We start from the raw sequence: 27,820 nt of genomic DNA on the forward strand, positions 1-27,820 counted from the left end.
TAACCACCGGCTTACTCCCCTCCATCCCTGACCCCCGCGACCCTCCGGCTCTCCTGGATACAGGGCCAGGTTTTTTATCTCTGTGTTTCCAGCCCTTTGCCCAATGCACAGCACACAGTAGGGCTCTCTGTGTCTGTGAGTGGAATGAATGGCCCTGCCTCATGTTTCTCAAGCATCCCGCTGATCACAGGGCAGAGGGAGGGAAAGATTCCAAAATCTCCCCTGCCTCTGGCCAAAGTGAAAACCAGCATCGAGGTTTTCCAGCCTGGTCCTAGCCACCAAACACGACCACTCCTCTTTCCTTTCCTCCTCCTAATGAATGTCCATTTGTTCCTCTGACATTTATCAAGCCCTAATGAAGCAGCAAGTCCTATAGTGGGTGCTGGGGTAGGAAAATGGATACAGAGCGTGGAGCTGAACCTTGGCTGAGGGGAGGGGGCCAGAGGAACAAAGACCCACATGTGAATAAGGTCGTTCCTGTCCTGAACTCCCCAACTGAGCAAGTCATTCAGCAGACAACCACCGAAGGCCCACCCTGCAGGGGACATTGGCAAGTACTTGGCTGAGGGGATCCAGAGGACAGGGAGAAAATCACGCCCGTGCCTCTGTATCTGAAATACAAGACTGGACGCCAACAACCTGAGGGGTGCAAAGCCCTTTCAGTCCTGTTAGCAAATCTCAGCTTCCCTCCTCCTGGACCCCTCCCCATCATCAACCCCTCAACACATCAACACACCAGCCACCCCCACCCCCAGCTCCCTCTAAGCCAAAATATGATCTCAAGTATGGCAGTGAGTGCTTGATCCCTGCAGGAAGAGCGAGTTGGTGAAAATCCTGCCTGGCTGGACCAAGGCTAAGAGGTCAGAGCATTTTCCTGAAAGGGAGGGCAAAGCCCTAGAGGGACTCGGGGCTGCGGATGTGGGGAGAGGACAGGCTAAAGCCAGTGGGGGAGGCTCAGAGGGGACTCTGGGGCAGTCCCTGATGTGCAGAAATCAACAGAAAGTTTTTAGAGACCTCTGTGTGTCTGTTTGCCAAATGCTGTGGAGTTCCCAGGGTGGGGCTGAACCAGGGAAATGGAAACTTCAAAATAGAGGCCTGGGCTAAAAATGAGAATTCAGTTCTATTTCTTTTGATGTGGTAGCCTCTTTTGTCTGTGGGAGTTTCCCCATTTTTGCTTGTGGGGGATTTCATTAGAGAAATATCCCACCCCCACATGTTGAGCGGGAAACAGATGTGCCTGATGAGGGATAAAGGTCTTTGAAAGGACCAAAGTGCCCCAGCCCTGTGCTCGCATGGGAATGGAATGCTGCCTGATGCATTGATCCCCTGACATACAGTGTCAAGTGTGTGTGCTCCGGGAGGCTCTGTGTTCCCACACTCGGAGCACTTAGGGGAGATTAGCACCGTACAACAAGGTTGGGAATGAATCTTTATGGATACACTTCCACAGGTACATGGCCAGCAGCAGCAGCTGCAGAAAGATGCAGCCAGGGAGGCTTAACCAATCAGTGGTACCCACAGAGATCTCTAGGAAGGAGGCTGTGCTGCCAGCACCTTTCAGGGGCTCTTTAAGATATCCTGGCAAATAGAACAATTGAAACAGAATTTCATGATGTTCAGAAAAGACTCAGGGAAAGCAGCAGGGAGACTGGGGTGTCCAGGCTGAAGGCTGCCTTTGTCCTACCCAAGAGCGGTTCTGCTCTCCCAAAGTGGTTCCTCTGGGAGAATCCTGCCTGGGGGAGATGCCCTGTGCAGACAGCCATGCGGTGGAGGTCAGGGGAAGGCAACCACACCAGTGATCTCTCTGCTTCTTTCACCATTTCCCAATCCTCTGGAGTAAAGCCGTTCCCCTAGGCATGGGATGGCTGAGACACAGCGGGAACAGGAGGGAGTGGTCAGATAAGCAAAGGAAGAAGTTATCCAGGGGCACCTTCCCACGGTGCCCCTGGGAAGACCCCAGCTACATCCTCCTGTCTCCCTTCTCCACGCGCCTTTGCTGTTTATTGCTGCAAATCCCTCCCCAGGAGGGCTCATCACAGGCGTCCTCTCCACTCCCACACTGTGAGTGCTTCCCCCATGAACTCTGTCCTAGCTTCAGATTCTGAGAAGCGTGTGGCTCACTTCCTTCCACAGCATGTTCACAAACACACCAATGGGGACCCAGAAACCACATGTCCGCTTTTAGCCCCGAGAACATCTCCTCCATATTGGGCCCCAACCAGAAAGGCAGGCACAAGGCAGAGCCCTTGCTGGGGCAGGGCCTCACCTGGATGTCCTTTATCATGATGCTGTAAGCAAGGCCATGGGACTCCAGATAAGCTTTGATGTATTTCAGTTCAGAGAAAGGAACTCTCATATCCACGGGGAGGCTGGGCCTGGCTGGGCCACGCCAGAAGTCCACCTTGTTCACCAAGGAAAGAGAGACAGCTGCATTACTCCATGTCCTTCCACACAATCCTGTAGGTGACCCCAGAGATCCAGAGAATCTCTCAGCCAGTAGAGACCTTTTTTCTACATAGGAGATGGGGACAGGGGTGTGATGTCCCAAAACCTCCCAGTGGATGCCTGAAACAGCAGATAGTACTGAATCCTATATAGACTATGCTCTTTCCTATACATACAGACTTGGGATACAGGTTTTTTGTAATTTTTAATTTTTGTGGGTACATAGTAGGTGTATATATTTCTGGGGTATATGGGATATTTTGATACAGGTATACAATATGTAATGATCATATCAGGGCAAATGAGGTATCTATCACTCAAGCACGTATTCTTTGTGTTACAGACAATCCAAGTACTCCAAGTATACTCTTTTAGTTATTTTAAAATATACAATTAAATTATTATTGACTATAGTCACTCTGTTGTGCTATTAAATACTAGATTTTATTCACTCTACGTTTTTGACAGACCTATAATAAAGTTTAACTTATAATTTTTTTTTTTTTTTTTTTTTTTTTTTTGAGATGGAGTTTCACCCAGGCTGGAGTGCAATGGCATGATTTCAGCTCACTGCAACCTTTGCCTCCCAGGTTCAAGCCATTCTCCTACCTCAACCTCCTGAGTTGCTGGGACTATAGGTGCGTGCCACCACGCCTGGCTAATTTTTGTATTTTTAGTAGAGACGGGGGTTTTGCCATGTTGGCCAGGCTGGTTTCGAACTCCTGACCTCAGATGATCTGCGCACCTTGGCCTCCCAAAGTGCTGGGATTGCAGGCATAAGCCACCGCACCTGGCCCTAACTTATAAATTAGGCACAGTTAGAGATTAAAAACAGTAACTAATAATAAAATAGAGCAATTAGAACAAATGCCAGCATCACTAGCCTTACACTTTGGGGCCATTATCAAGTCGAATAAGGGTTAGACAAACAGAAGCACCGTGACACAGCGACAGTCGGTCTGATGACCCAGACGGTCACTAAGTGACTCGCGGAGGGGAGCGTGGACAGCGTGCAGGTGCGAGACTTCATCACACTACTCAGAACAGTTTGCAATTTAAAACTTATGAGTTTTTTCTTTCTGAAATTTTCCATGTAATGTTTTAGGTTGACCGTCAACCAGGAGGGACTGCCATACACTTAAAAGGGCCCCAGTTCCATAATGAAACCCTAAGGCTGAGCGGAAAGACTGCGACAAACAAAATCCCCAAGGCACTGAGGTTCTTTCCCTAATTTCAAGCCCTGTCACCTCCACACCTCACTCACACTCATTGCAACTTCACCTGGATCCAGAGAACCTCAAGAGTCCTAAAGAGTCCTCAAGATGAGGCCGCTCATCATCTGGGACATGAACACGGACAAGGGCCCTGGTCAGGAAAGGGAAGGATAATTGCTCCCATCCCCACAGAAGTAGGAGGGGCCGGATCTGGGTCCCTAGGTCAGCCTTTTGCAACACCTATTTTTCAATTAGTAAAATGGAGAGAATGATCATAAAACGTCATGAGTCCCAGTCGACGGGACACTCAGACAAGTAGGAGCAAGGGCTTTGACCACATCCAGAAATATCTGGTGGTTCCAGTGGCCCCCCAACAAAACCCTTCTATGTAATAGTCAAAGTCAACAAAAATGTTTTCCATTGTGAAAACCTGCAGAGGACAAGTGTTCTCAGAAAAGATGCTCAGGCTGACAGGGACAAACTCAGATAAGATACAGGTTTGCCAAGCTAAGCCGTTTCACTCGGGAGGCCAACGTGTCCAATCTCCACGCGACGTGGCATCCCACCCAGAGACACTGTGTTCCTCCCGCTCCCCCCGCCATCCGTGTGGCTTTAGGAAATTCCTGCCGTTTGGAGATCAGTGCCCTGACGGGTTGTGTAGCAGCTCCCTATCCAGGAGAGATTGGGTGGCTAGAGGAGACACGGCCTAAAAAGGCAGCCCAAATTTCTGGGCAAGTGTCCCTGATTTTTCCTGAAGAGGAGCCACATGTGATTTCCCACAGGTCTGTGCTCTTTGCAGGGACCTCAGGAGGGCAGGTTTGGGGTACAGGGGGGCAGGACAAGGAGCTGAAGGTGTGAGCCACTGCGGAGGGAGTGGGGGGTGTCCTCAAGCCTGAGGAATCCTCACCTTCTGGGGCTTCAGGCCCTCCAGATCCCTGAGAAGTGAAAGCTGCTTCTCATCCTTGGCCAGGACTCGAAGAACCTGGTCCCTAGAAAAACACAGGGAGGGGCGGAGGAAGCTGTGGAGAAGGATCCCTGGAAGGCTGTGTCACTTGGAAGGTACAGAATGGAGCAGAGGCCCTGCTGAAGGCAGAGCGTGAAGGCCGGGAGGCACCACACGAGAGGAGGCTGAAGGAGCCCTGAGCAGCCGGGACTCGCAGGCAGCTCTGAGAAGCACATGGTCCTTCAGCCTAGAGCCAATGAGCTCTCCAGCCCCAAGGACAGACCACCCCAGGGGCTAAATAAAGCCTGTCAGTGCTACTGCTGGACTGAAGGCCAAGCTAGGGGAAGAAGGAAGGGAAAGGAATGGGGACGGGGGCAGTGTGTCAAACGAAAGGAATGAAGGGGAGAAAGGAGTAGACACAGGGGCTGGGGGGACCAGTGGTGACCCCAAGGGCTCTTCGCATGGGGGCCCCAAGGCCATGGTCTGTCTCAATGCCCAGGAGGTGAGATCAGATAACCTCACCCCACCTGACATGGAGGAAGCTGAGCTCCTTCCCTTCCCGATGGAGGTGGGCGGGAGGTGGCGTAACCAAGAGGCCTGTGGTGTGGGCTCTGGGGTGTGACGCCGGGGATGGGGTTGCTGCCCTCACAGGCTGGCTCTGAGACCGTGGGTGAGGAACCCCTCTCTACGCTTGCTGTGTCTCCCCTTCTCTACTGTGGAGCGTGGTGGGGCATCCACCTGTGGACCTTGGGGAGGCTCAAAGTACATCCACAGAGGGCCTGGCGTGTAATACTGGAACTTCCTGTCATTCAAAGGAGGACGACACCCACATCCATTTTTGGTAGAGGTACATAGTCTTGTGGGGGCTACAACTTCCTTGAGAATCAGAGGAAAGCTAGGCATGCTTCCTCCCTGAAGAAGCCCTTGTTGTATATGAAAACTGTTGCATGTGGTTTCAGGGGATTCTTGGAGCCCCGGGGGCTTCCTCCTGGACTCTGGATTAAGAACTCTGGATTTGGGGAGGACCACCAACGAGCCAGCCCTGGAGCATGAGAGTGGGAGGCTGCAAAGCTGGAAGTGAGTTCAGGGCAGGAACCCACATCCTGACTCTCTGCCTTGATCAGGCACCAGTGGGGCAGCCACCTCCTGCTGGGACATCCAGTCCCCTCCTCCCAACCAGTCCTCCCTCCCGCTGCGGAGCAGCCACTCACCCTGTGAAATTCATTTGGCCCAAAGCTGATGCCAGGATCAAACTGAAGACCAGGAGTGTCTGCCTGTCCATGGGGGATGGCCCAGGGCGCGTCCCTCCTGCAGGAGTGCCCTGCATGCGTCTTCCTCCTGGTGAGCTTCAGGGGCTTTCCTTGGGCACCATGGACCGGGCTTCAGGACAGCACAGCACCTAGAGGCTGGAAGGTCCGGCCTGAGAATGAGCATTAGGCTGTCTGGGGCACCCAGCATGTGGCTCCCACATGCCAGGCCTTGGGAGAGCTAGGGCTGCCCTGCCCCAACCCCGCACATCCTCTCCTGGGAAAGGGAGAGGGAAGAGAGAAGGAGGAAGACAGGCCCTTAGCTTTTCTTTTCTCTCAGGAGGTTTGCCAGGGCAGCCCCTTGTGAGCATCAAAGCCTCCAGCTCTGGAGAAAGACCAGAGTAGCCAGCAGCCCTGGGACACCCTCCTTTCCTCCCTCCTCTATAGCATCCTCTCTTTTGCTCTTCTTCTCCCCCTAGCCCACTCATGCTTTCCCTGGGCCATATCCTCCTTACACATAAGGGTGTGGACGCCGTTGAAAGACCACTGGGCTTAGAGACAGAGACTGGGTGCTCACTTCCCGTCTAAAATATCTGGGGCAGCTGCCCTAATCTCTAAATCTCAGTTTACTCATCCATCAAATGGGGTAAATCATACCTCCCCTCCCTACCTCACAGGGTTTGGAGGGGTATAGATGAGGCAACTTGAGTGAACTGGCTTGGTAAAGCCTGCAAAATGCAATGTATTATTATTTCAAAGGCATTAACTTTTAGTCACAGCCACATTTGAGATCAGTCCTCCAGTGGCAATGGGGAGAAGGGGAGAGAAGAGAATGGAGAGGAGAACAAAGGAAATAACTATATATTGTATGAGAAGGAATTCAATCAAGATTCCCTTTTCTCTGTCTTCAGGTGGTCATCATTGTGCTAGCACAGATAGTGGGTTTTCTGCTACACATGAAGGTCACCGCAGTCATTATTATAGTTCTCCACAGACAGCAGAGTCAATTTCTCAGTCCTGCTGAAGCCCCACACAGTTCCCTTTATAGTGTGGGAATAGCAGGAGTAAAGCAGGGGCCAGCACACAAAGCAGTCATCTTGGAAGGAGAAAGTGAAAGATGATGCCTGAATGGCAAATGATGAATCTAACAGAAAATCCACAGGGGGTGGGGGTAAGGCAGAGGCTGAATCCAACCAAGTCGGTCAGCAGAGGACGTCAACAATAGGCCACTTAACTGTCACCGGCGATTCTCAGAAGCCCCCTCTCCCCATCCATAGTATCTCAGAATGGCCAATTAACTGGCTATGTGTCCAGAGAAGGCAGCTCTTTTATCGACAGAATGCCCTGCTCCCCCACCAACCTGCCCTACTCCATTATTTTGTAGTTCAGCTGTTCAGACTCTCCTAGAACCCTGGCTTTGGGGACTCTCAAACAGTAACATTAGCAAAGGGTTTAAGGACGTAGAAAAGAAAGCAGTTATGCTTTCCACCCAAGTAACATTCAGCTTCAGTAGCAATGGAGATAAAAGGGTGTATTGCTAAACAATAGCTCAGGAGTTTAAAAGGAAATAAACAGAGATAGTGCTAGTCACCAAAAGTACCCAGCGTCTTCTTGTTCAAAAACATCATTTTAAGCCACCAATAATGAGGCAACTATCCTTGTACTTGGCTTAAGGGTGGGAAAAGAGACAGAGAGTGAGAGAGAAAGAATAAGAGCAGAAGAGAGAGAGAGAAGCAGTTAGGAATTTTTGAGAATTCTATGACACAGCTTCCAATAGAACTTTCTGTGATAATAGAAATGTTCTATGTCCACACCCCCCAGTAGGATAGCCTACTTGAAATGTGGCTAGTGTGATTGAATACTGATTTTGGAGTTGTATTTAACTGTAATTAATTTAAATAAAATTTAAATAGCCACATGTGGCTAATGGCTACCACATTGGACAGCAGAGTTCTCTGGGAATTCGCCAACACTGAAAGCACCATCTCCAATGGCTGGATTTGTTTTTGATTTTGCTTCCTCTAAGTTCATGTTGGACGGATAATGTGCTGACATCGTAACAAGGTTTGAGGGTGATACATCTCACACACGCATGCGTGAGCACCCAATTATCATGCTTATGAACTGCAATTATCAGCTTATGGCTAGATTTGAAGCAGAGACACATAGCTATGCTTGACCTAAGGTTGGCTTTTCACTCATAATTAATTACTCACCTAATCATTTACTCAGTAAATGTCCACTGAATACCTACTATTTTCCAGGCACTTGCTAAAATCTGGAAGCAAAATAGAAAGCAACACATATCTGGCCCTCCCATTTCTAAAGGGGTAAGTAGACAATTAATTTAAATAGCATGCAGATAATTGGTGATTGGAGCCCATCTCACTCCAGATAAGTGTAAAACTGTAGCTGGTGTTTGTGCTACAAGGGAAAGGCACATTGTACCATGAGGACGGGTAACATGGGCTCCATACAGACTGAAGGAGAGTTTCCGTAAATTAGAAATTTTATTGGAGGACTTTTATTTCCTGCAGGTAGGTAGGTTAGATACCTAAGCAATCCTGCCCAAATGAAAGAACTCAAATGCAGGATAAAATATTTTGAGTAACAACTTTTTTAAAGCCATCGCTGGGTTGGCACAAATACAAGAATCTACAGATCCCCAAAAGGAGGAAAAGCCAGACAGACACCAAAGAGGTAAGCAAGCTTTGCCTCAGAGAACTTCTCAGAATGCTGGTGTTCTTGATTTTCCTACTGGATGCATGTACCATGCATCTAGAATCACCTTCCCTCTGCTTCAAATCTATCTTTTCAAACCTTCCTTTAGTGAAGGTTTCTGTTTTTACTTATTTGAAAATTCTTGGCCAGGTGTAGCAGCTCACACCTGTAATCCCAGTCCTTTGGGAGGCCAAGGCAGGAGGAACCCAGGAGTTCACTTGAGTCCAGGAGTCCAAGACCAGCCTGGGCAAGTCAGGGAGACCCTATCTCTGCAAAAATAAAATAAAATTAGCTGGGCATGGTGAGGCATGCATCTGTAGTCCTAGCTACTCGGGAAGCAAGCAAGAAGATCGATTGAGCCCAGGACTTTGACGCTGCAGTGAACCATACTCCAGCCTGGGTGACAGAACAAAAACCTATCTCAAAAAAAAAAAAGAAAAGAAAGAGAAAAAAGAAAGAAGGAAGGAAGCGAGGGAGAGAGGAAGGGAGGGAGGGAGGGAGGAAGGAAGGAAGGAAGGAAGGAAGGAAGGAAGGAAGGAAGGAAGGAAGGAAGGAAGGAAGGAAGGAAGGAAGGAAGGAAAGAAAAGAAAGAAAGAATTATTTTGCTCTCATTCTTGAAAGGGTTTTTGGGTATAGAAATTCTAAGTTGATTACTGTTTTCCTTTCAACACATTGAAAATATTATCTCCCAGTCTTCTGGCTTCCATTTTTGTTGCTAAAAGGTAATCAGTTGTTGACTTACTGTTCTTCGGAAGGTGACCTCTCTTTGTTCCTGGTTTCTTTGAAGATCTTCTCTTGGCTTTTGATGGTCCACAGTTTTATTATCATGTATTCTTCAGATGCACCATCACATGTCCAGGTATGGAATTTTTTGTTTGTTTTGTCTTGCTTGAGAATCATTTGAATTCCTCTATCTGAGTGTCACTCGCTTTCCATTATTTTCCAAATTTCTCAGCCATTATATTTTTAAACATTGCCTCTTCTCCTCTCTGTTACCTTCATCTGAAATTTTTGACTGGATAGATGTTAGACCTTCTCATTCTAGCCCCCAAGAATCATAACCATTCTGTTATATTTCCATTGTGTGGTCTCTCTGGGCTACATTCTGGATAATTTATCTGTAAAAAATATTTGTGTCTTTATTCCAGTCACCTGATTTTTTCATTGGCTGAGTTTAATCTGCAATTTAATTGATCTGTGAAGTTTTACATTTCAATTGCTAAGGTTCATTGATTCTGCAACCTTTTTTTTTCACGTTTTTAACACTGCTAAAATCAAGATACATCTTATAATTGGTGGCATCTTGCAATGATAATCAGCAGTATTGTTGATGGCACATAAAATTATGGTGCATCTTATAAAATCAATCCTGTAATATGATATTCATTTTTTATTTTTGGAAGTTCTATTTGATTTTTTTTTTTTTTTTACTTAAGCCCAAATGACTTGAATTTCTTATCTATTTTAGAATTGATTATTTCTTTAAACGTATAAGACAGATATTTTATATTCTGTGTCAGATAATTACAGTTCCTAGATATTTTAAGTCTATCTCTGCCGCGTATTCTTTCTGCTGGTTCTCACTCATGGTGCATTTTCTTTCATACCACGTATCTGTGAACCAATCATTTTCCTTGAACATTTATCTGTGAGAATTCCTTGAGGCCTGGGTTGAAGGTGGGTTCTTCCAGAGAAGATTTGCATTTACTTCTGTAAGTTGCTGGGGACACTACCAACCTGAGACCACTCTAAATTAAATAATTTAAGATTTTTTTTGGACTGCATAGTTACCATAAATTTAAACCACAGACTCATGTTGGGGAGCTTACTTGTAGTTATGAAATCTCAGGCAACATTTTTCCCAGCATCATCTAACAGCAAAGTTTTAAGTCCTGGACAAGAATAGTATGTTATCTGCAAGTGGGTCATCAGAGTTAAAGTGTCTTCAGGTCCTGGAATTGTTGGGAGAACGGAGAGATATTGACAATTTTTTAGATTTTGGTAAATATGCGTGTTCAAATAGCTAGAGCAACAACTAGAAGAATAGGCCCAGTGCACACAACTTTCAAACAGGTAGAAAGGATAAAGATAAAAAGAGATGAAGGAGGAAACATAAACCAGAAAAAGATGAGGAAAAAAGATTTACAAAAAGGAATTTTTAAAAGTAGAACATAAAGATACTCCAGAGCCTAGAAAAAAACCAAAGTAGAACAAATTGAAAGGGCATAAAAAGAAGAAACTTGCCTAATAATAATAGTAAATGTAAATGGATTCAACTCTTCAATAAAGGACAAAAATGATCAATATGATTTATTTAAAATCCTAGCTATATGGCCAGGCGTAGTGGCTCAGGCCTGCAATCCCAGCACTTTAGGAGGCCGAGGTGGGTGGATCACTTGAGGTCAGAAGTTCAAGACCAGCCTGGCCAACAAGGTGAAACCCCGTCTCTACTAAAAATACAAACATTAGCTAGGCATGGTGTGGGAGTAATCCCAGCTACTCAGGAGGCCGAGGTGGGAGAATTGCTTGAACCCAGGAGGCAGAGGTTGCAGTGAGCCAAGATCATGCCACGGTACTCCAGCCTGGACGACAGAGCAAGACTGTCTCAAAAAAAAAAGGAAAGAAAAAAATACTAGCTATATGGTTTCACAAGAGGCACTCTGAAAACATAAGAACAAAGAGAGACTCAAAGTCAAGGATGGAAAAAAGATATTCCAGGTAAATACTAATAAAAGAAAGCATGTAGCCAGGTGCAGTGGCTCATGCCTGTAATCCCAACACTTTGGGAGGCCAAGGAGGGAAGATCACTTGAGGACAGGAGCTCAAGACCAGCCCCGGCAACATAGGGAGACCCTGTCCCTACAAAAAGTAGAAATAAGTTAGTCAGACATGGTGGCATGCACCTGTGGTCTCAGCTACTCGGGACATCTCTTCTTAAAAAAAAAAAAAAAAATCAGGAATAATTCTAACAAGCAATGTGCAATCCTCCCTGTTCTGAAGTAAGCAGGTATATGCAAACCTGCCCCCAAAGTCTTAGGAAGCTGAGAGGTCCAAGAAAGAGGCCGACAAATCTGTTTTTAAGAAAGAAACATTTAATAGGGACTTAGAAGCAGAAGTCATGTCTGTGTATCAGGTATTGGTGAGATAAGCTTGTGATTCCTGCACCACTACCCCTGAGACCCATGGCCCATACACCACAGGGACAGGATAACTCCGAAGGGATTTGTAGGACAGTTGAAGGGTGATAGTATCAAGGCTGTACCAACCCCAGGGCAGGATTCACGGCAAGCACATACTCCACACAAGGAACAACAGACAAACTGGAAATCCTGAGGCCTTCCCCGATCTGGGGGCAACCAGAAGTCAACATGGCAGATTAGCATCCAAGATGGAGTTGCTTTGGCCTCCATGCTTCCTGGAGACAATTATAAAACTACTGGAAAATGCTAACATTCCAAACAAATCTAACAGTATACTCTATTCTTAAACAAGAAAACTCGATGTCCTCACGCCACTGTGCTCCAACCTGGGTGACAGAGTGAGACCCCATCTCTACAAAAGTTAAAATTATCCAGGTGTGATGGTGCGCACCTGTGGTCCCAGCTACTTGGGAGGCTGAGGTGGGAGGATGGCCTGCACCTGGGAGGTAGGGGCTGCAGTGAGCTGTGATCACACCACTGTACTCCAGCCTGGATGACAGAGTGAGACCCTGTCTCAAAAAAAAAAAAAAAAGAGAGAAACTCTTGCACATGTCACCAGAACATATGTACAAGATTGGCTGAATAAATGGAGATGTCATACAACGGAATACAAAGAGCAGAGAAAAGGAGTCAACTACAGCGCCATGCATTCACATGGTTGAACCTCAAAAAATGTAATGTTGAGCGAAAGAAGCGAGTCAGAACACACTGTGTTTCCATTTACATACATCCACAAAACAGCATATTGTTTAGGAATAAGTCCTTATGCAGTAATTATAAGGAAAAGAAAGAAAATTAGTAGCATGATTAGTGGTTTTGTCTAGAAAAGGAAAGGAAAGGGAGTACATTTGAGGGGCATGTGCAGGCTACTCGAATAATGTTGCATTCTTGTTCTTAAGCTGAATGATAGGGTAAGAGTGTTAATTTTTTTTTTTTTTTTTTTTTGAGACAGAATCTCACTCTGTTGCCCAGGCTGGAGTGCAGTGGTGTGATCTTGGCTCACTGCAACCTCTGCCTCCCAAGTTCAAGTGATTCTCCTGCCTCAGCCTCCCAGTAGCTGGAATTACAGGCGCCTGCCACCACACCTGGCTAATTTTGTATTTTTAATAGAGATAGGGTTTCACCATGTTGGCCAGGCTGGTCTCAAACTCCCGACCTCGGGTGATCCGCCCGCCTCGACCTCCCAAAGTGCTAGGATTACAGGTGTGATCCACTGTGCCCGGCTGTTAATTTTCTTTTTAACAGCCACTGAAGTTTTATACAGGATCTTGTACATATGATATACTTCACAATAAAACATATTTTAGGCCAAGTGTGGTGGCTCACACCTGTAATCCCAGCACTTTGGGAGGCAGAGGTGGGCGGATCACGAGGTCAGGAGATCGAGACCATCCTGGCTAACACGGCAAAACCCTGTCTCTACTAAAAATACAAAAAATTAGCCAGGCATGGTGGCGGGCGCCTGTAGTCCCAGCTTTGCGGGAGGCTGAGGCAGAAGAACGGCGTGAACCGGGAGGTGGAGCTTGTGGTGAGCCGAGATTGCGCCACTGCACTCCAGCCAGGGCAACAGAGCGAGACTCCGCCTCAAAAAAAAAATCATATTTTAAAGGAAATACGGGGAAGTTAATTTACTTTTTATAGTGAGAATCAATCAAAAATGCCCAAAACTGAAAAATCAAGAAGTAGCAATATAAGCACTTTACCTAGTCTTACGAATGTTGAGCATCAAGGCTAGAAGAACTCAATGTGGTTATTGCCAGAGAGCAAGACCGGTGAAGAAAGAGAGGAGCAGGACTCTGTTGCTTCTTATAACAAGTCTTGTAGAACTCTGACTCTTCATACGATGGCTGAGTAACCCTTTACATTAAAGAGAAGTTGTAAAAGTGGCATTTAATACCTAGAGTAGTCCAGCTCATAGAGACAGCAAGCAGAATGGTGGTTGCCAATGGGCAAATGGGAAGTTATTTAATGAGGATATAGTGTCAGTTTAGGAAGAGGAAAAAGTCCTGGAGATGGATGATGCTGATGGCTGCATAGCAGTGTAGGTATACTTAATGACGCTGAACTCTACACTTAAAAACAAAATGATACATTTTATGTTAAGTATATTTTATCACATACACAAAATTAAAGCTAAAAGCACCCAGCCAAACAGTAGCATTTGAGCTGAGTTAGGTAAGATGTGAAGGAGTTAACTCGACAAACCGTGATGGGGAGACTGCAGGAAATTTGATTCTAGCCCTGAATCCCGTCCTCGTTAAAGGCATTAATTCCCATGTCTGGCTGGGGACCACCTGGGGGTCTCCAGAGATCGAGTGAGGTGCTCCAACATCCGCAAACAAAACTTCCAAACTAAATTATGTTTTAGTCTTCAAAAGTCCCCTTTGGGTGTTTTAGGAAAATAAATACATCGAGTGTAATCTTTAAAAAAAGAACAGCAGGATCATCATCATTCCCTTTCTAAAAGGATTCTTTGATTATTGAGAGGATTTGCCACTGTTTCTTAAAATGAAAGCTCCCCTAGTGCAGTCAAAATGTGATTTAATTAACAAAAAAACAGGCTTATCCCACCTTTCAGAAATATGCCAAGCAGGTGCTTTCAGGAAATGGAATATGAAAAATCCAAGAAAACAATGAAACGCCTAAAAGGTAGGTTAATGCTGCTCTGGATTAGAGGTTCCAAATTTACTTGCTCATGCAAAATCCCAGTCTGCGGCCACCCACCGCAGGGAACCCGAGCCTACTGACCACATCTCCCCAGTTTAGCTAATCATGCCTTTTGCCTCCATCACACACCATAGATTCTAATTCTTTACAGGCATTGCGAACACAAAACAAAGTCTTCGTGGGCTGGGGCTGTGTCATATTCATTTGCATCATCCCAGGAACTCTTGGTATAGCCAGGCCACTGCCCAGGACCTATTTGTTGACTGATTTGTGGATTCACTCATTCCAATGACTCCCCAAAGCTTAGGGAACAAACCTTCACATCCAGGACCTTCACCTTTGCCTGCTCCACTCAGCTCTGCCTCTGTCAGTCCAGAGCTCCTAAACCTTTGCTTTGAGCTGCTCCCCATGTTTAGTTACTGGACCTCACTCTCACCACCCACAACCAGGGACCTGCCTCCCCTGGTGTCATCCTCAAATGCAGGCCTCTAACACCAAGGTCTTGCCTCCCTCTCCTCCAGGACATACGTTCCTGCCCAGATATATGCCCAGAAGTTGATGATAGACTATTGGGCAACCCTCCGCCACATGGCTGCCTCCATCCAGGCACCCAGTTGGCCTCCTCTCAACCGTACTACACCCACTCCTTCCCTGCCAGCTGGATTTCTGGATGGAGGCCAGACCCCCCTACCAGCCACAGGGCAGTAAGAGCTACGGAATGGCTGGCCAGGACATGTCACTTGCCAAACTCCTCAGAGATACTGCAAGGAAGTGGGCTGGGGCTGGGGGCTCCCTGGGTGGGTGCCTAGTGTCTGGTCATCTGGGACTTAGCTATTGACTACCATGAGGTGCCCAAGAGCACAGGCTGAGGGCCTGCTCCCAGCGAGAGCGTGGGTTGGTAGCCTACAGGCCAAGGAAGGGATGCAGCTGCAGCCATGGCCAGCCCGTTGGGCCTGGAGAGCCACCTGGACAGCCCTGTGTGGAGCTTTCCAAGGCCTCACCATTTAGAGGAAAGGTAAAGGTGACCCACATGCTTTCCCTGCCCAGGGTCCAGCAAACTTTTTCTGGAAAGGGCCAAAAAATAAAGATTTTAGTCTTTGGGGTCCAGAAGGTAAGATAGAGCAACTGTTCTCACTAAAGAGTCTGTTTTTTCCTTTAATTAAAAAAAAAAAGAAAAAGGCTGGGCGTGGTGGCTCACGCCTGTAATCCCAGCACTTAGGGAGGCGGAGGTCAGGAGATGGAGACGATCCTGGCTAACACAGTGAAACCCTGTCTCTACTAAAAATACAAAAAATTAGCCAGACGTGGTGGTGGGCACCTGTAGTCCCAGCTACTCAGGAGGCTGAGTCAGGAGAATGGCATGAACCTGGGAGGCAGAGCTTGCAGTGAGTGAGATCACACCACTGCACTCCAGCCTGGGTGACAGAGCAAGACTCCATCTCAAAAAAAAAAAAAAATCATAGAGACGGGGTCTTGCTGCATTGCCCAGGCCAGTCTCGAACTCCTGGGCTCAAGGGATCTCCCACCTCAGCCTCCCAAAGTGCTGGGGTTACAGGCATGAGCCACTGTACCCAGCCTAAAGAGTCTTTTTTACGTTTAAAAAATGTAAAAACCATTTTTAGCTTGAAGGCTATGGAGGCTAGATTTGATCTGCGGGCCGTAGCTTGCCTACCTGGTCTGCTTGAAGAGGCAGGCATTCGTTTATGAGATTATTCACATCTATTAGAGAGCTCAAGGTAAATCGGAGTCAAGAATTAGAAGCATTTTCAATCAAATCCAGTGATTTCCAAAGTGAGGCATTCATTCCTACCAGGGGGTAAAGGAAGGAGCTATTAAGACTTATAAGCTCTATTTTTATCTCATTCTTTTTATTTTAATTTTTATGTTTTACAAAATATATAATATGACTACAGTGGCATTTGTACAGAATGTATAAATACATAGTTACATATGTTGGGTGTGACAAGCTAGATTTTTTAAAAATTATAGGGGTGCAGGATGAAAAAATCTGAAGAATTCTGCCTAGAGTTCTTACGTCAATTTATTTTGTAAGCTTGCCACCACTATGCTTTTGTTTCTATAAGTACCTCTTCTTTCACATATTTCTGGGTGGCAAAATCTGATTTTTAAAATTGAAATTTATTTAAATTCATGGTGATAGATATTGCAGAATTTAACAGTCCTTGAAAGCTATGTATTAGGAAGCAAAAGGCTATTTGCTGAGCACCACCGTGAGCGAAATTCTGCCTTTGTAACCTCATGTCTGGCTGGGGAAAGTGGGCAAAAGTTCACTAGTTTTTGATCAAATTCCCCCCCACCCACTTTTTTTTTTTTTTTTTTTTTGAGACAGGGTTTCGCTCTTGTTGCCCAGGCTGGAGTGCAATGGTGCTATCTCAGCTCGCCGTAACCTCCACCTCCCGGGTTCAAGCGATTCTCCTGCCTCAGCGTCCAGAGTAGCTGGGACTGCATGTGCCAACACACCCAGCTAATTTTGTATTTTTCAGTAGAGACGGGGTTTCTCCATGTTGGTCAGGCTGGTGTACGAACTCCCGACCTGAGGTGATCCCTCCCACCTCATTCTCCCAAAGTGTTGGGATTATAGGCGTGAGCCACCATCCCCTGGGCCAAAGTTCACTTTCAAATAACACTAGACTACTTCACATGTAGAGCAGATAACCTCGTAAGGAAGTATTCCCAGTTTTTTTCTCCTGCCCCTTATGACATTGTTGAAATTTATTTCACTTATCCATATGTTATAATCACATAATACATTGCTACTACTATTGCTTTAAACAAATAGTTATCTTTTAGATAAATTAATAAGAAAAATAAGTTATTTTACTTTCATTTATTCCTGCTCCTTCCCTTTCTGTATGTAGATCTGAATTTCTGACTTATACTATTTTCCTACTCACTTAAATGCTTCTTTTCTTTTTTTTTTTTTTTTTTTTTTTTTTTTTTTTTTTTGAGACAGAGTCTGCATCTGTCCGCCCAGGCTGGAATGCAGTGGGCTGCCAATCTTTCGACTCCTGCAAGCCTCCTATCCCGGGGTTCCGCCATTCTCCTGACTCCAGCCTCGAGTAGCTGGGACTACAGAGGCGCCGCCGCCACGGTCCGGTAATTTTGCATTTTAGTAGAGCGGGGTTTCACCATGTTAGCCAGGATGGCCTCGTCTCCTGACCTCGTGATCCATGCCACCTTCGGCCTCCCAAAGTGCTGGGATTACAGGTGTGAGCCACCGCGCCCAGCCCCTTAAATGCTTCTTTTAACATTTCTTGTAGAGCAGATAGGCTGGTGATGAATTCCCTCAGTATCTGTCTGCGAAAATAGTTATCCTTCACTCTTTTTCTTTCTCTATTTTTTTTTTTTAAGCAGAGTCTGGCTCTGACACGAGCTGGGGTGCGGCGTTGCAGGGCTGATCTTGTCGCTGCAGCCTTGCTTGCCTCCGCACATCACTGGGTTCCAGCCGTTCCTGCCTCCGGCATCCCTAAGTAGCTGGGATTTACCCAGTGTAACACCACACCCAGCTAATTTTTGTGCCATTTTTGGTAGAGGCGGGGTTTTGTTGGCCCGGGATGATGGTCTCAGACCCCTGACCTCAGGTGATCATCCTGCCTCAGCCTCCCAAAATGCTAGGATTACAGGCTGGAGCCACCGTGCCCAGCTGAGCCTTCACTGTTGAAGGATAATGTCACTGGGTATATAATTCTAGGTTGGTGGGTTTTTTCTTTCAACGTTTTAAATAGTTCACTTCACTTTCTTTTCTTTTTTTTGAGATGGAGTCTTGCTCTGTTGCCCAGGCTGGAGTGCAGTGGGGTTTCCAGTTCACTGTAGCTCCACCTCCCGGAGTTCACGCCATTCTCACCTCCAGCCTCCCAGTAGCTGGGACTACAGGCGCCACCACCACGCCCGGCTAATTTTTTGTATTTTTTAGTAGAGACGGAGTTTCACCATGTTAGTCAGGATGGTCTCGATCTCCTGACCTCATGATCCACCCACCTCGGCCTCCCAAAGTGCTGGGCTTACAGGCGTGAGTCACCGTGCCCGGCCTCACTTCACTTTCTACTTGCTTGCATAGTTTCTGACCAGAAGTCTGCTGTGGTTTTTATTCTTGTTCTCTATTGGTAAAGTGGTAAAGTGTTCCCTCCGGCTCTTTCAAGACTTCAATTATTTTTTTTTTTTCAGTTTAATTATGTTATGCCTAGGTAGAGTTTCTTGGTATTTATCTTTCTTGGTTTTCTCTGAACTTCACAGATATGTGTTTGGTATCTATTAATTTTGGAAAATTCTCAAGCATATTACTTCAAATATTTATTTGGCTCTGTTCTCTCTTCTGCTCCTGGCATTCTAATGACGTGTACATTATACCTTTTGAAATTGGCCTCCAGTTCTTGGGTGTTCTGTTCTGGGTTTTTTCATCCTTTGTCTTTTGCATTTCAATATGAGAAGTGTTTTCCCCCCTTCAGTTTCACTGATGCTTTCCTTGGCTGTCTCTGGTTTACCAATAATGAGCCCATCAAAGGCATTCTTTGTTTCTGTCACAGTGTTTCTGATTCATAACACTTTCCTTTAATTCTTTCTTAGAGTTTCCATCTTTCTGCTGCTTACATTACCCGTCTGTCTTTTCCCTTAGAACACTTAACACATTAATCATTGTTATTTTATTTTTATTTATTTTACTTTTTTTCTAGAGACAGGGTCTCACCATGTTGCCCAGACTGGACTCAAACTCCTGGGCTCAAGCAATCTTCCTGCCTCAGCCTCCCAAGTAGCTGGGACTTAGGCATGAACCACCACACTCAGCTCTAATCATTGTTATTTTTTATTCCCTGTGTGATAATTCCAGAATCTGTATCATGTTTGAGTTTGGTTTCTTTTTCTCTTCCGATAGCTTTTGTTTTGTTTTGTTTTGTTTCTCCAGAGACAAAGTCCTGTTCTGTTGCCCAGGCTGGAGTGCAATGGTACTATCATAGCTCACTGCAGCCTCGAACTCTTGGGCTCAAGTGATCCTCCCCGGTAGCCTGCTGAGTAGCTGGGACTACAGGCATGTGCCACCACACCCAGCTACAGACAATGTTTTTGATTTTGGTTTTGGGTTTTGTTTTGCCTTTTAATATGCCTTGTAAATTCTTTTTGAAAGCTGGACATGATATATTGACTAATAGAAACTGAGGTAAATAGGCTTTCAGTGTGAGACTTGTATTAGTCTGGCTAGGAGTTGGGCTGTGCTTAATGTTTTCTGTAGTTATTGGTGCCAGAGGCTTCCAGTTCCTCAGGGATCTTTGGTTTTGTCTCCCCAGCTGTCTTTTGGTTTCCCTAAGTACTCCTCCTCTGAGAAAGTCAGCATCTTCCAGTTCTTTCAGCTTTAACCCAGTTTCATTATACCTCTTGGTGTGGTGGTAGGATGTAGGAGGAGAAAAATGTTCTATCATCTTATGATTATGAGATGAGCAGGTCTCTGGGCTGTGACTTTCACAAGTGTTTCTTAGTTTTTTTCCCCCTCTCTTGGGTGAGATAGGAATATCACAGGGGACTGGATTTGGATAATTTCCCTTCCCCCAAGTAGATAAGGCTCTGGTAAAGTCTTCTCCTAGCAACGTAGGCCTTTGTTATGAAGAACACTCTGGGCATTTCAAAATGGTTACCTTTCCTCCACCCTGCCAGAAACACCAGAGATTTTTTTCTTGGTTCTTCCTTATGAGAACCTGGTGGAGTTCCTAGAGGTAAGATCCACAAACAAATTGGGGGAGCCCCTAAGGCTACAGGCCCCCGGGAGTTTCTCAATCTCAAGCACGTTCACACTCAGCCTCCAATTGCATCAAAATTACCATGTAAGTGTTTTTACCAGCTTATGGCTTTAACAGTCTCTGCTCCAGGTACACAGATCACAGCTGTGTACCTGGAGCAGAAGGTTGGCTTCTCTCCAGATTTGGGGGTGGCAGGTGCCTTGGGAGTTCAGTTCTCTGATAGGTCCGAGAAAAGTCATTAGCTTTCAGCATATTCAGCTTATTTCTTGTTGAAAGAGTTTCCAAGTTCTTTACGTGTCAGCACTAAAGCCATAAGTCCCCAAATCTTTTATAATAGGCAGTGAGCCTAACTGCCCTTTGCTCTAGAAGGAACATTACTTTTATTATAATGGACAGTAAAGAAATCTGTCCTTCACTCCAAAGGGAGATATTGTCTATCTTTCAAGGTTGTTTGTTCTTCTAACATTCTTGAAAAGATCATCTGGAATTATCTAGATATGCAGAAATATAAAAGGCCCAAGGAGAACTGTCTCTCAACAGATGTAAAAAACACTGGGAAAATGGTGCCGGAAATAGAGTTTAAAACGGTTGTCCTCAACCTTGGCAGTCCATTAGCACCACCTGGATGGATTTTTATAAAACCAATGCCCAGAGATTCTGTTTCCATCGGTCTGGGGTAAAGCTCCAAGCGTCAGTAGTTTTTAAAAGCCCCCGTGTGATTTTAATGTATAGCCAAGGTGGAGACCACCTGTCTAAAAGTTGATGAGGTGAGATATAATTAATAATATATTTTTTACCTCAGTGCTTCCCAAGCTTTGCTGTGCATGTGAATTACCTGGAATTATATTCAATGCAGACTCTGATGCAATAAGGTCTAGAGGAGGGCCAGAGATTCCGTTTCTGACAAGCTCCCTGGTTTTGCCTGATATTGTCATTCTGTTTGAGCAGCAGGATTTTGGCTCACTGGAAACAGACTTCTCATTATAATCTGTGTCTACTGCTAGACTTGCATCCTTAAGGCTTTATATAGATATACATACATATAGATAGATAGATAGATAGATAGATAGATAGATAGATAGATGATAGATAGATAGATAGAGGTGTGGATATGTTCAGGAATGTATCATGTAGGGAAGGAGAAGGTAGCCTGACTCTGGAAGATGATTCTTGCAGTAACAGTAAGGCCCACATGTATACATGTGTAACAAATCTACACATTGTGCACATGTACCCTAGAACTTAAAGTATAATAATAATAAATTTAAAAACAAAAAACAAGGAAGGCCTATCCTTTCCCAGGACCACAGAAATACCCTAAGCATTGAGACCATGAGAAATTTGAGAGATGCTTCAGGATGTTGAAAACAAAGATTTAGAACACAGGGCCGTCAAGTCCTAAGTAACAACTTCCCTCTGAGCCTTACATTGCTCAAGTATCAACAGTAGCTGTTGGTGAAGAGTATTTGGATCCAAGTATCAGAGAAATAAAAAGTAAAATCTTAGTATTGCTGGAGTAAAAGCCCTTTCCAGTATGAGTGACCCAGAAGAACACTGATCAATGTTGTTTCTATTTCTTCTATTGGGAGTAAGGGAAACAGCTCTGGCCATCCTCCTCCCGATCTCCTGATTTAATTTCCAAAGGTTATGATGCGGTTGGCCTCCATGACGGCAGAGCTGGCGTCTGGGCCTTCCCATCTCTCTGCAGTGCTGGCAGCAAGAGGGAAGGAAATACCCTCTTCCAGGGCCGGCACTGCTCATGCACAGGCCTTCCCCGGCCCAGCAACATGTCCACTTTCCAGCTTGAATGAGTCTCTTTCTGGCTACACGTATCTTTCATCTGTTTTCCAGAGTAAACAGAAGACTCCTAGATAGGAGTCAGGTTCCAGAGAGCCCATAAGGACCTACAGAGACATGTCTGCTAAATATTGATTGTATTGGTGGTCCTGGGGCAGGAGGGAGGGAGGAAGATCTAGTGCCTTCTTTAATGTCTCTTAACCAAGTTAATACCTGTCCACCCGCCAGCTGCCTCTGGAAGCATTTTAGAAATACCACTTCATGGCCGGGCGCGGTGGCTCACGCCTATAATCCCAGCACTTTGGGAGGCCGAGGTGGACGGATCACGAGGTCAGGAGATCAAGACCATCCTGGCTAACACAGAGAAACCCCATCTCTACTAAAAATACAAAAACAAAATTAGTCGGGCGAGGTGGCGGGCGCCTGTGGTCCCAGCTACTCAGGAGGCTGAGGCAGGAGAATGGCGTGAACCCGGGAGGCGGAGCTTGCAGTGAGCCCAGATCACGCCCCTGCCCTCCAGCCTGGGAGACCGAGAGAGACTCCGTCTCAAAAAAAAAAAAAGAAAAAAGAAATACAACTTCATAGTGAGGAGACACGTTATCCTTTCCCACCGAGCCTGGTGTCTCTGAGTTTTCTAATACAGATTTGCTGAAATGGGAACAGGAGGTCTTTGCTTTTCCTAACCTCTGTGCGTCTCACATCCATCAGAAAGAACAATGCAATGGCGAGGTACTCAGAGCTGAGGGAGGAAGATTGCTGCAGCCTGTGAGCTAAGCCGAAAGAATATCCCGGGCTTCTTTGGGATCCGATGTGGACTTGGTCCCGCTGCAGGTCCTCATTCAATACCTCTTTATGATGCGCCATTGTGTGCTTAAGTGCTGAGGATTCTCAATGACTAAGACCTTGGCTCTGCCCGTGAAGGGCTTAGAAGCCCAAAGCCGAGGTTAATGGTAAAGCTAGGCCGAATTGCTTAAATACTCAAACAGAATACATCTATTTGCTTGTTGAGAGAAGTGAACATATTGTCATCCAAGGATGTGAGAGGCTAATAAAGATGGGGATAGGTGGTTCCACAGGCCGTGAATCCCTATGAAAAGACACAAAGTCCCTTGGCTGAATGCGGTGGCTCACATCTGTAATCCCAACACTTTGGGAGGCCGAGGCGGGCAGATCACGAGGTCAAGAGATCAAGAGCATCCTGGCTAACACGGTGAAACCCCGTCTCCACTAAAAATACAGAAATTAGCCGGACATGGTGGTGGGCACCTGTAGTCCCAGCTACTTGGTAGGCTGAGGCAGGAGAATCGCTTGAACCCGGGAGGCAGAGGTTGCAGTGAGCCAAGATCACGCCATTGCACTCCACCCTGGTGACAGAGAGAGATGCTGTCTCAAAAAAAAAAAAAAAAAGACATAAAGTCCCTGAAGGTTGGAAATAGTCTTCAGCCCATTCCAGATGTTTTGCATTAAAATATTAGCCATAACTCTCCTGATGGCAATCCTGAGCCCAGACCCATAGTGGGAGAGCCTATAGGAACAGCAGGATGCCCCTCAGCCGGCGAGGGAGACCTGGCTTTTGCTCTCTAAATTCCCTCTCATCAGTGCAGAGTTGAAAACTAAAAGGTTTCAGGAGCCAGGCACAAAATACAAAAGTGTGAGACCAGAGGGACTGCAGGAGCTATGTGTATTTTAAAGGCATTCAAATTCAAAACCAAAGTCAGCAAAGCATCTCCTGCCCTTTTGCTACCTTAGCAATAATCTGTAGAGCCGCTCTTGACAATCTGCCTCGCCATTTCCATCGCCTTAAGTCTGGGCATGTCCCTTTGCCTCTTCAACACTTCAACTGCCTCAACAGTTAAATAAGGATGATAATACCCAGCCTGCATCTATCACCGGGTAATTGTGATAATTTAATTATCCAATAGCTATAAAGCACTTTAAAACTATAAATCACTATAAAGCTGCAAGCAATTTAACCAATACCAAGCCTTCCTTATCTCTGAATATTTAATTTATGCTCTGTCTCTCTTAGAACGTAGGGACATACATTCCAATATATTTTCCAGACTTCCACTGATAATATTGGTTGGAAAAAGTACCTTTTTCCTGTTGCCCTGACTTGTTGAGAGCGTGGCTTCTGCAACTGTTACCCGGCTGTCCTGCAGCAAATCATATCAACAAATATTTACTAGCTGCTGAGCTAAGCCTTGCAGGAGATACAAAAAAGCATGAGATTCACTTTCTGCACTAAAGGAGCAAACTGCCCAGCTGAACCACAGAACCTGTGTATTCTAGAGACGAAAAAAATGCCTGTGCTCCCTGGATGCCCCCAATATACCTGAAGCTTTACTTCAAATACAAGAAACAGCTGGTGTTCGTGATTTAAGGCTCAGTACAAATAGCAGAGAGAATTTATTTTACAAGCTGCCTGGGTTGGCAAAATTCCAGAATTCATCAAACAGAAAGATAAGGATGATGTGATAATGATAAAAATGATTCTGCATAATTAGTCTTCCTATAGTAACATAAGAGAAGCGCAGTCTACATAGGACATTCCAGAGTTGGAACATGCCCTCAACATCACCCAAAACCGATTTACAACAGGGCCTTTCCAAGACCTGTAAAACCCAGTGAGCCTTTATGTTTGACGTGGTTGTGTTTGGAAGCTGGACCTGCGAAGGTTTCAGGCAGTGATCCTTTGTCTTAATCTCATAAAGGAAACTCGATATCTATAGAACCTGGGGAAAATCCCAGAGAAAGAACCCCAATATTTCCAAACCCAAATAATAATAAAAATTACTTAACATCCAGCTAGTGTTTTTCCGTGATCTGTTGAGATCTTTGTTGTTACATTTCATGAACAATCTGAAGCAAATAAGTCTCTCACTTTAGGGAGAATGCTGAAGACCTAATTTATAAATGAATTTCCACCACTCAGTGAGAATAATTCTTTTTTGTTTGTTTGCTTGTTTGTTTTTGAGACAGGGTCTCACTCTGTCACCCAGGCTGGAGTGCAGTGGTTTGATCATGGCTCACTGCAGCCTCGACCTCCTGAGCTCAAGCCGTCTTCCCATCTCAGCCTCTCAAGTAGCTGGGACTATAGCCACCACACCTGGCTAATGTTTGTATTTTTTTGTAGAAACAGGGTCTTGCCCTTTTGCTCAGGCTGGTCTCAAACTCCTGGGTTCAAGCAGACTGCCCACCTTGGCCTCCCCAAATGCTGGGCTTACAGGTGTGAACCGCCAGGCCCAGCTGAGAATAATTCTTTTACTTTTTATCTTTTTTTTTTTTAATTTCACTTTAAGTTCCAGGATGCATGTGCAGAACGTGCAGGTTTGTTGCATAGGTAAACGTGTGCCAGCTGAGAATAATTCTAACACATACCAAGAGGTATGTGCCAGGTAAATATCTGAATGCTTTAATATTCGCTTAGTTAATTCTCTTGATAAGTCATTGCAGATACTGTCGTTATTCTTCTAAAGATGAGAAACTGAGGAGCCCAGAGGTTATCTCATGGGCCAAAGTCATGTGGGTTGGTGAAAAAGTTGGTCCATTCCACAGCTTTCCACCACCTGTGACCCAGAATACAGAAGTGGCTATGGTCTACTCCCTGCCTCCCAGGGGCTGCAGTCCAATGAAGGGCTCTGGTGTCAACTGGACAACAGCTAATGCCAAAGATATCCCTCATTCTGTCAGCTACTTCACAAAGATCTTCTTTTGGTCCCCAAGAGAATTGGGTGCAAGACCTGGAGGTGGCTAGGAGAAACCCCTCCTCCCCAGTACTGCAAAAAAGAGAACTCAAGACATTTTTCCCCATTATTGATAGATTATACTTTTTCCATCCTCATTGATGTCTTACTGGTGGAAAATTCCCTACAGACTGATTTGATGAGGTATGAAAGCCTTTCAGACTTAAATGTGCTTCAGAAATGTAAGTCACTACCAGGCATGGTGGCTCATGCCTATAATCCCAGCACTTCGGGAGGCCAAGGCAGGAGGATCACTTGAGCCCAGGAGTTTCAGACCAGTCTGGGCCACATGGAAAGACCCCATCTCTACAAACGATTTTTTTTTTTTAAATTAGCCTAGCTACTCCAGAGGCTGAGGTAGGAGAATTCTCGAGCCTAGGAAGTCAAGGCTGCAGTGAGCTGTGGTGGTGCCACCGCATTCCAGTCTAAGTGACAGAGGGGAGATCCTGTCTCAAAATAAAAAATCTAGCCCACTTTTTTCACATGTTTTGGGGAAGTAAACAAAGAATACAAAGAATAAAGTTAAGAATAGTTTATATTACTATCTTCCCTAGCTTTCCAAATCTAGACAGGCTCCGCTACCACCCATCACTCTCCTGACAGCAGTCTGTTTTCTTTTATTTATAGCAGCTCTCCTCACCCAAATTAGCTTCTTAATTTAGTTACTTGAGTACTTTACTTGAGTACTTCCAACTACAGTGAAATTTCATGCAATAACAGATTTTATCTTCTTGTTTGCAATAATAAAATAATAACACTGTCTCAAGAGCCAGGTGTCGTGGCTCGTGCCTGTAATCCCAGCATTTTGGGAGGCTGAGGTGGGAGGATGACTGGAGCCCAAGAGTTTGAGGCTACAGTGAGCTATGATTGCCCCACTGGACTCCAGCCTTGGTGACAGAGCCAGACCCTGCCTCTAAAAAAAGGAAAAAAACTGTCTCTGGCACGTAGTAGGTACTCAATAAATCCATGTTGAATAGTACAATTTTTGTTTAAAATTAGTATCTTTATAAACATTTTTAAAATTGTTTTTCAAGTCCATAGAAATAGATTAATTACAACCCATGGTTAGTGACACACCCTTCATTGATCTATGCATGCTCCTCTTTTTTTTTTTTTTTTTTTTTGAGACGGAGTCTCGCTGTGTTACCCAGGCTGGCGTGCAGTGGCGCGATGTCCGCTCACTGCAACCTCTGCCTCCTGGGTTCACGCCATTCTCCTGCTTCAGCCTCCCGAGTAGCTGGGACTACAGGCGCCTGCCACCACGCCTGGCTAATATTTTTTTTGTAATTTTTCAGTAGAGACGGGGTTTAACTGTGTTAGCAAAGATGGTCTCGATCTCCTGACCTTGTGATCTGCCCGCCTCGGCTTCCCAAAGTGCTGGGATTACAGGCGTGAGCCACCACGCCCAGCCACATGGTCCTCTTTTAATTATTTATTTAGCTACTTAATTAGGTTTTTTAAAAAATCTTATAATAGGCTGAGTGCAGGGGCTCACATCTGTAATCCCAGCACTTTGGGAGGCCAAGGCAGGAGAATTACTTGAGGCCAAGAGTTCAAGACCAACCTAAGCTGCATAGGGAGACCCTTATCTCTACTTCAAAAAAAAAAAAAAAAAAAAAAAACAAAACGTAATAAACACCTGAAAAAAAACAGAATCTAAAACAAAAGCTAAGGTTCATCCTCTAACCACAGGGCCCTGTCTCTCTCTCATCCTTTACCTCTCTCCATTTGAAGGAATCATCATTCAGGAATCCCAGGTTCTTCATTTCCTGTGGTCTTAGTCTCCCTAGAAGCAGAACCCGAGATGGAGATTCTTATGCAAGTGATATGAAGGGGAGTGGTCTCAGGAGGCGAGTGAAGGAAACAGGCGGGGCACAGAAAAGGCTAAGCAAGGATGACTTGCCTGAAATCGTCTGGAGCTCTAGCCCAACCCCATGGGAGCTCGGGAACATTTGTTGTGCCAAAGTGTGGATCTCACCTGGAAGCAAAGAGCTAGCCATGTGTACTCCTGAGCCAGTCTGTCATGGGTAGACATTTGGGAGGATGGTAAAAGAAAAGACAGGTGTGCAGCCTCCTGCGTGAGGCAACCCCCA

At 45.5% G+C, this 27,820-nt stretch overlaps 1 protein-coding gene, 1 long non-coding RNA gene and 1 other non-coding gene across 8 annotated transcripts in view; 1 reads left to right on the top strand and 2 right to left on the bottom strand.

The window, feature by feature from the left end:
- Positions 1–15,161, bottom strand: part of CPA5 (carboxypeptidase A5) — a 31,450-nt gene extending 16,289 nt beyond the window's left edge. For 2 of the 5 annotated variants that reach the window (XM_021936274.2, XM_021936270.2), the window contains exons 1-4: positions 6,520–7,603; positions 5,814–6,008; positions 4,567–4,648; positions 2,267–2,401 (exon numbers count right to left, since the gene is read on the bottom strand). In XM_021936274.2, coding sequence (XP_021791966.1) covers positions 2,267–2,401; positions 4,567–4,648; positions 5,814–5,929 — 333 coding nt within the window. In that variant the 5' untranslated portion in view covers positions 5,930–6,008; positions 6,520–7,603. Of the gene's footprint in view, positions 1–2,266; positions 2,402–4,566; positions 4,649–5,813; positions 6,009–6,519; positions 7,604–13,473 lie in introns of those variants that run through there. The other 3 variants (XM_021936273.1, XM_021936271.2, XM_021936272.2) reach the window with 3 other exon arrangements.
- Positions 7,625–27,547, top strand: LOC108585166. Of its 2 annotated transcripts, none has more exons than XR_001901207.3 (3): positions 7,625–8,549; positions 9,326–9,429; positions 22,690–22,750. It is a non-coding gene; the product is annotated as an uncharacterized LOC108585166 (long non-coding RNA). The 2 variants fall into 2 exon arrangements; XR_001901206.3 differs by lacking the exon at positions 22,690–22,750 and adding an exon at positions 27,462–27,547 and having other exon boundaries at positions 7,636–8,549.
- Positions 7,880–7,983, bottom strand: LOC116274816. Its single transcript, XR_004183589.1, has one exon. It is a non-coding gene; the product is annotated as a small nucleolar RNA U13 (small nucleolar RNA).
- Positions 27,548–27,820: the final 273 nt, after the last annotated feature.

Source organism: Papio anubis, chromosome 4 (genome assembly GCF_008728515.1).
Source record: "Papio anubis isolate 15944 chromosome 4, Panubis1.0, whole genome shotgun sequence".
Taxonomy (NCBI): Eukaryota; Metazoa; Chordata; class Mammalia; order Primates; family Cercopithecidae; genus Papio; species Papio anubis.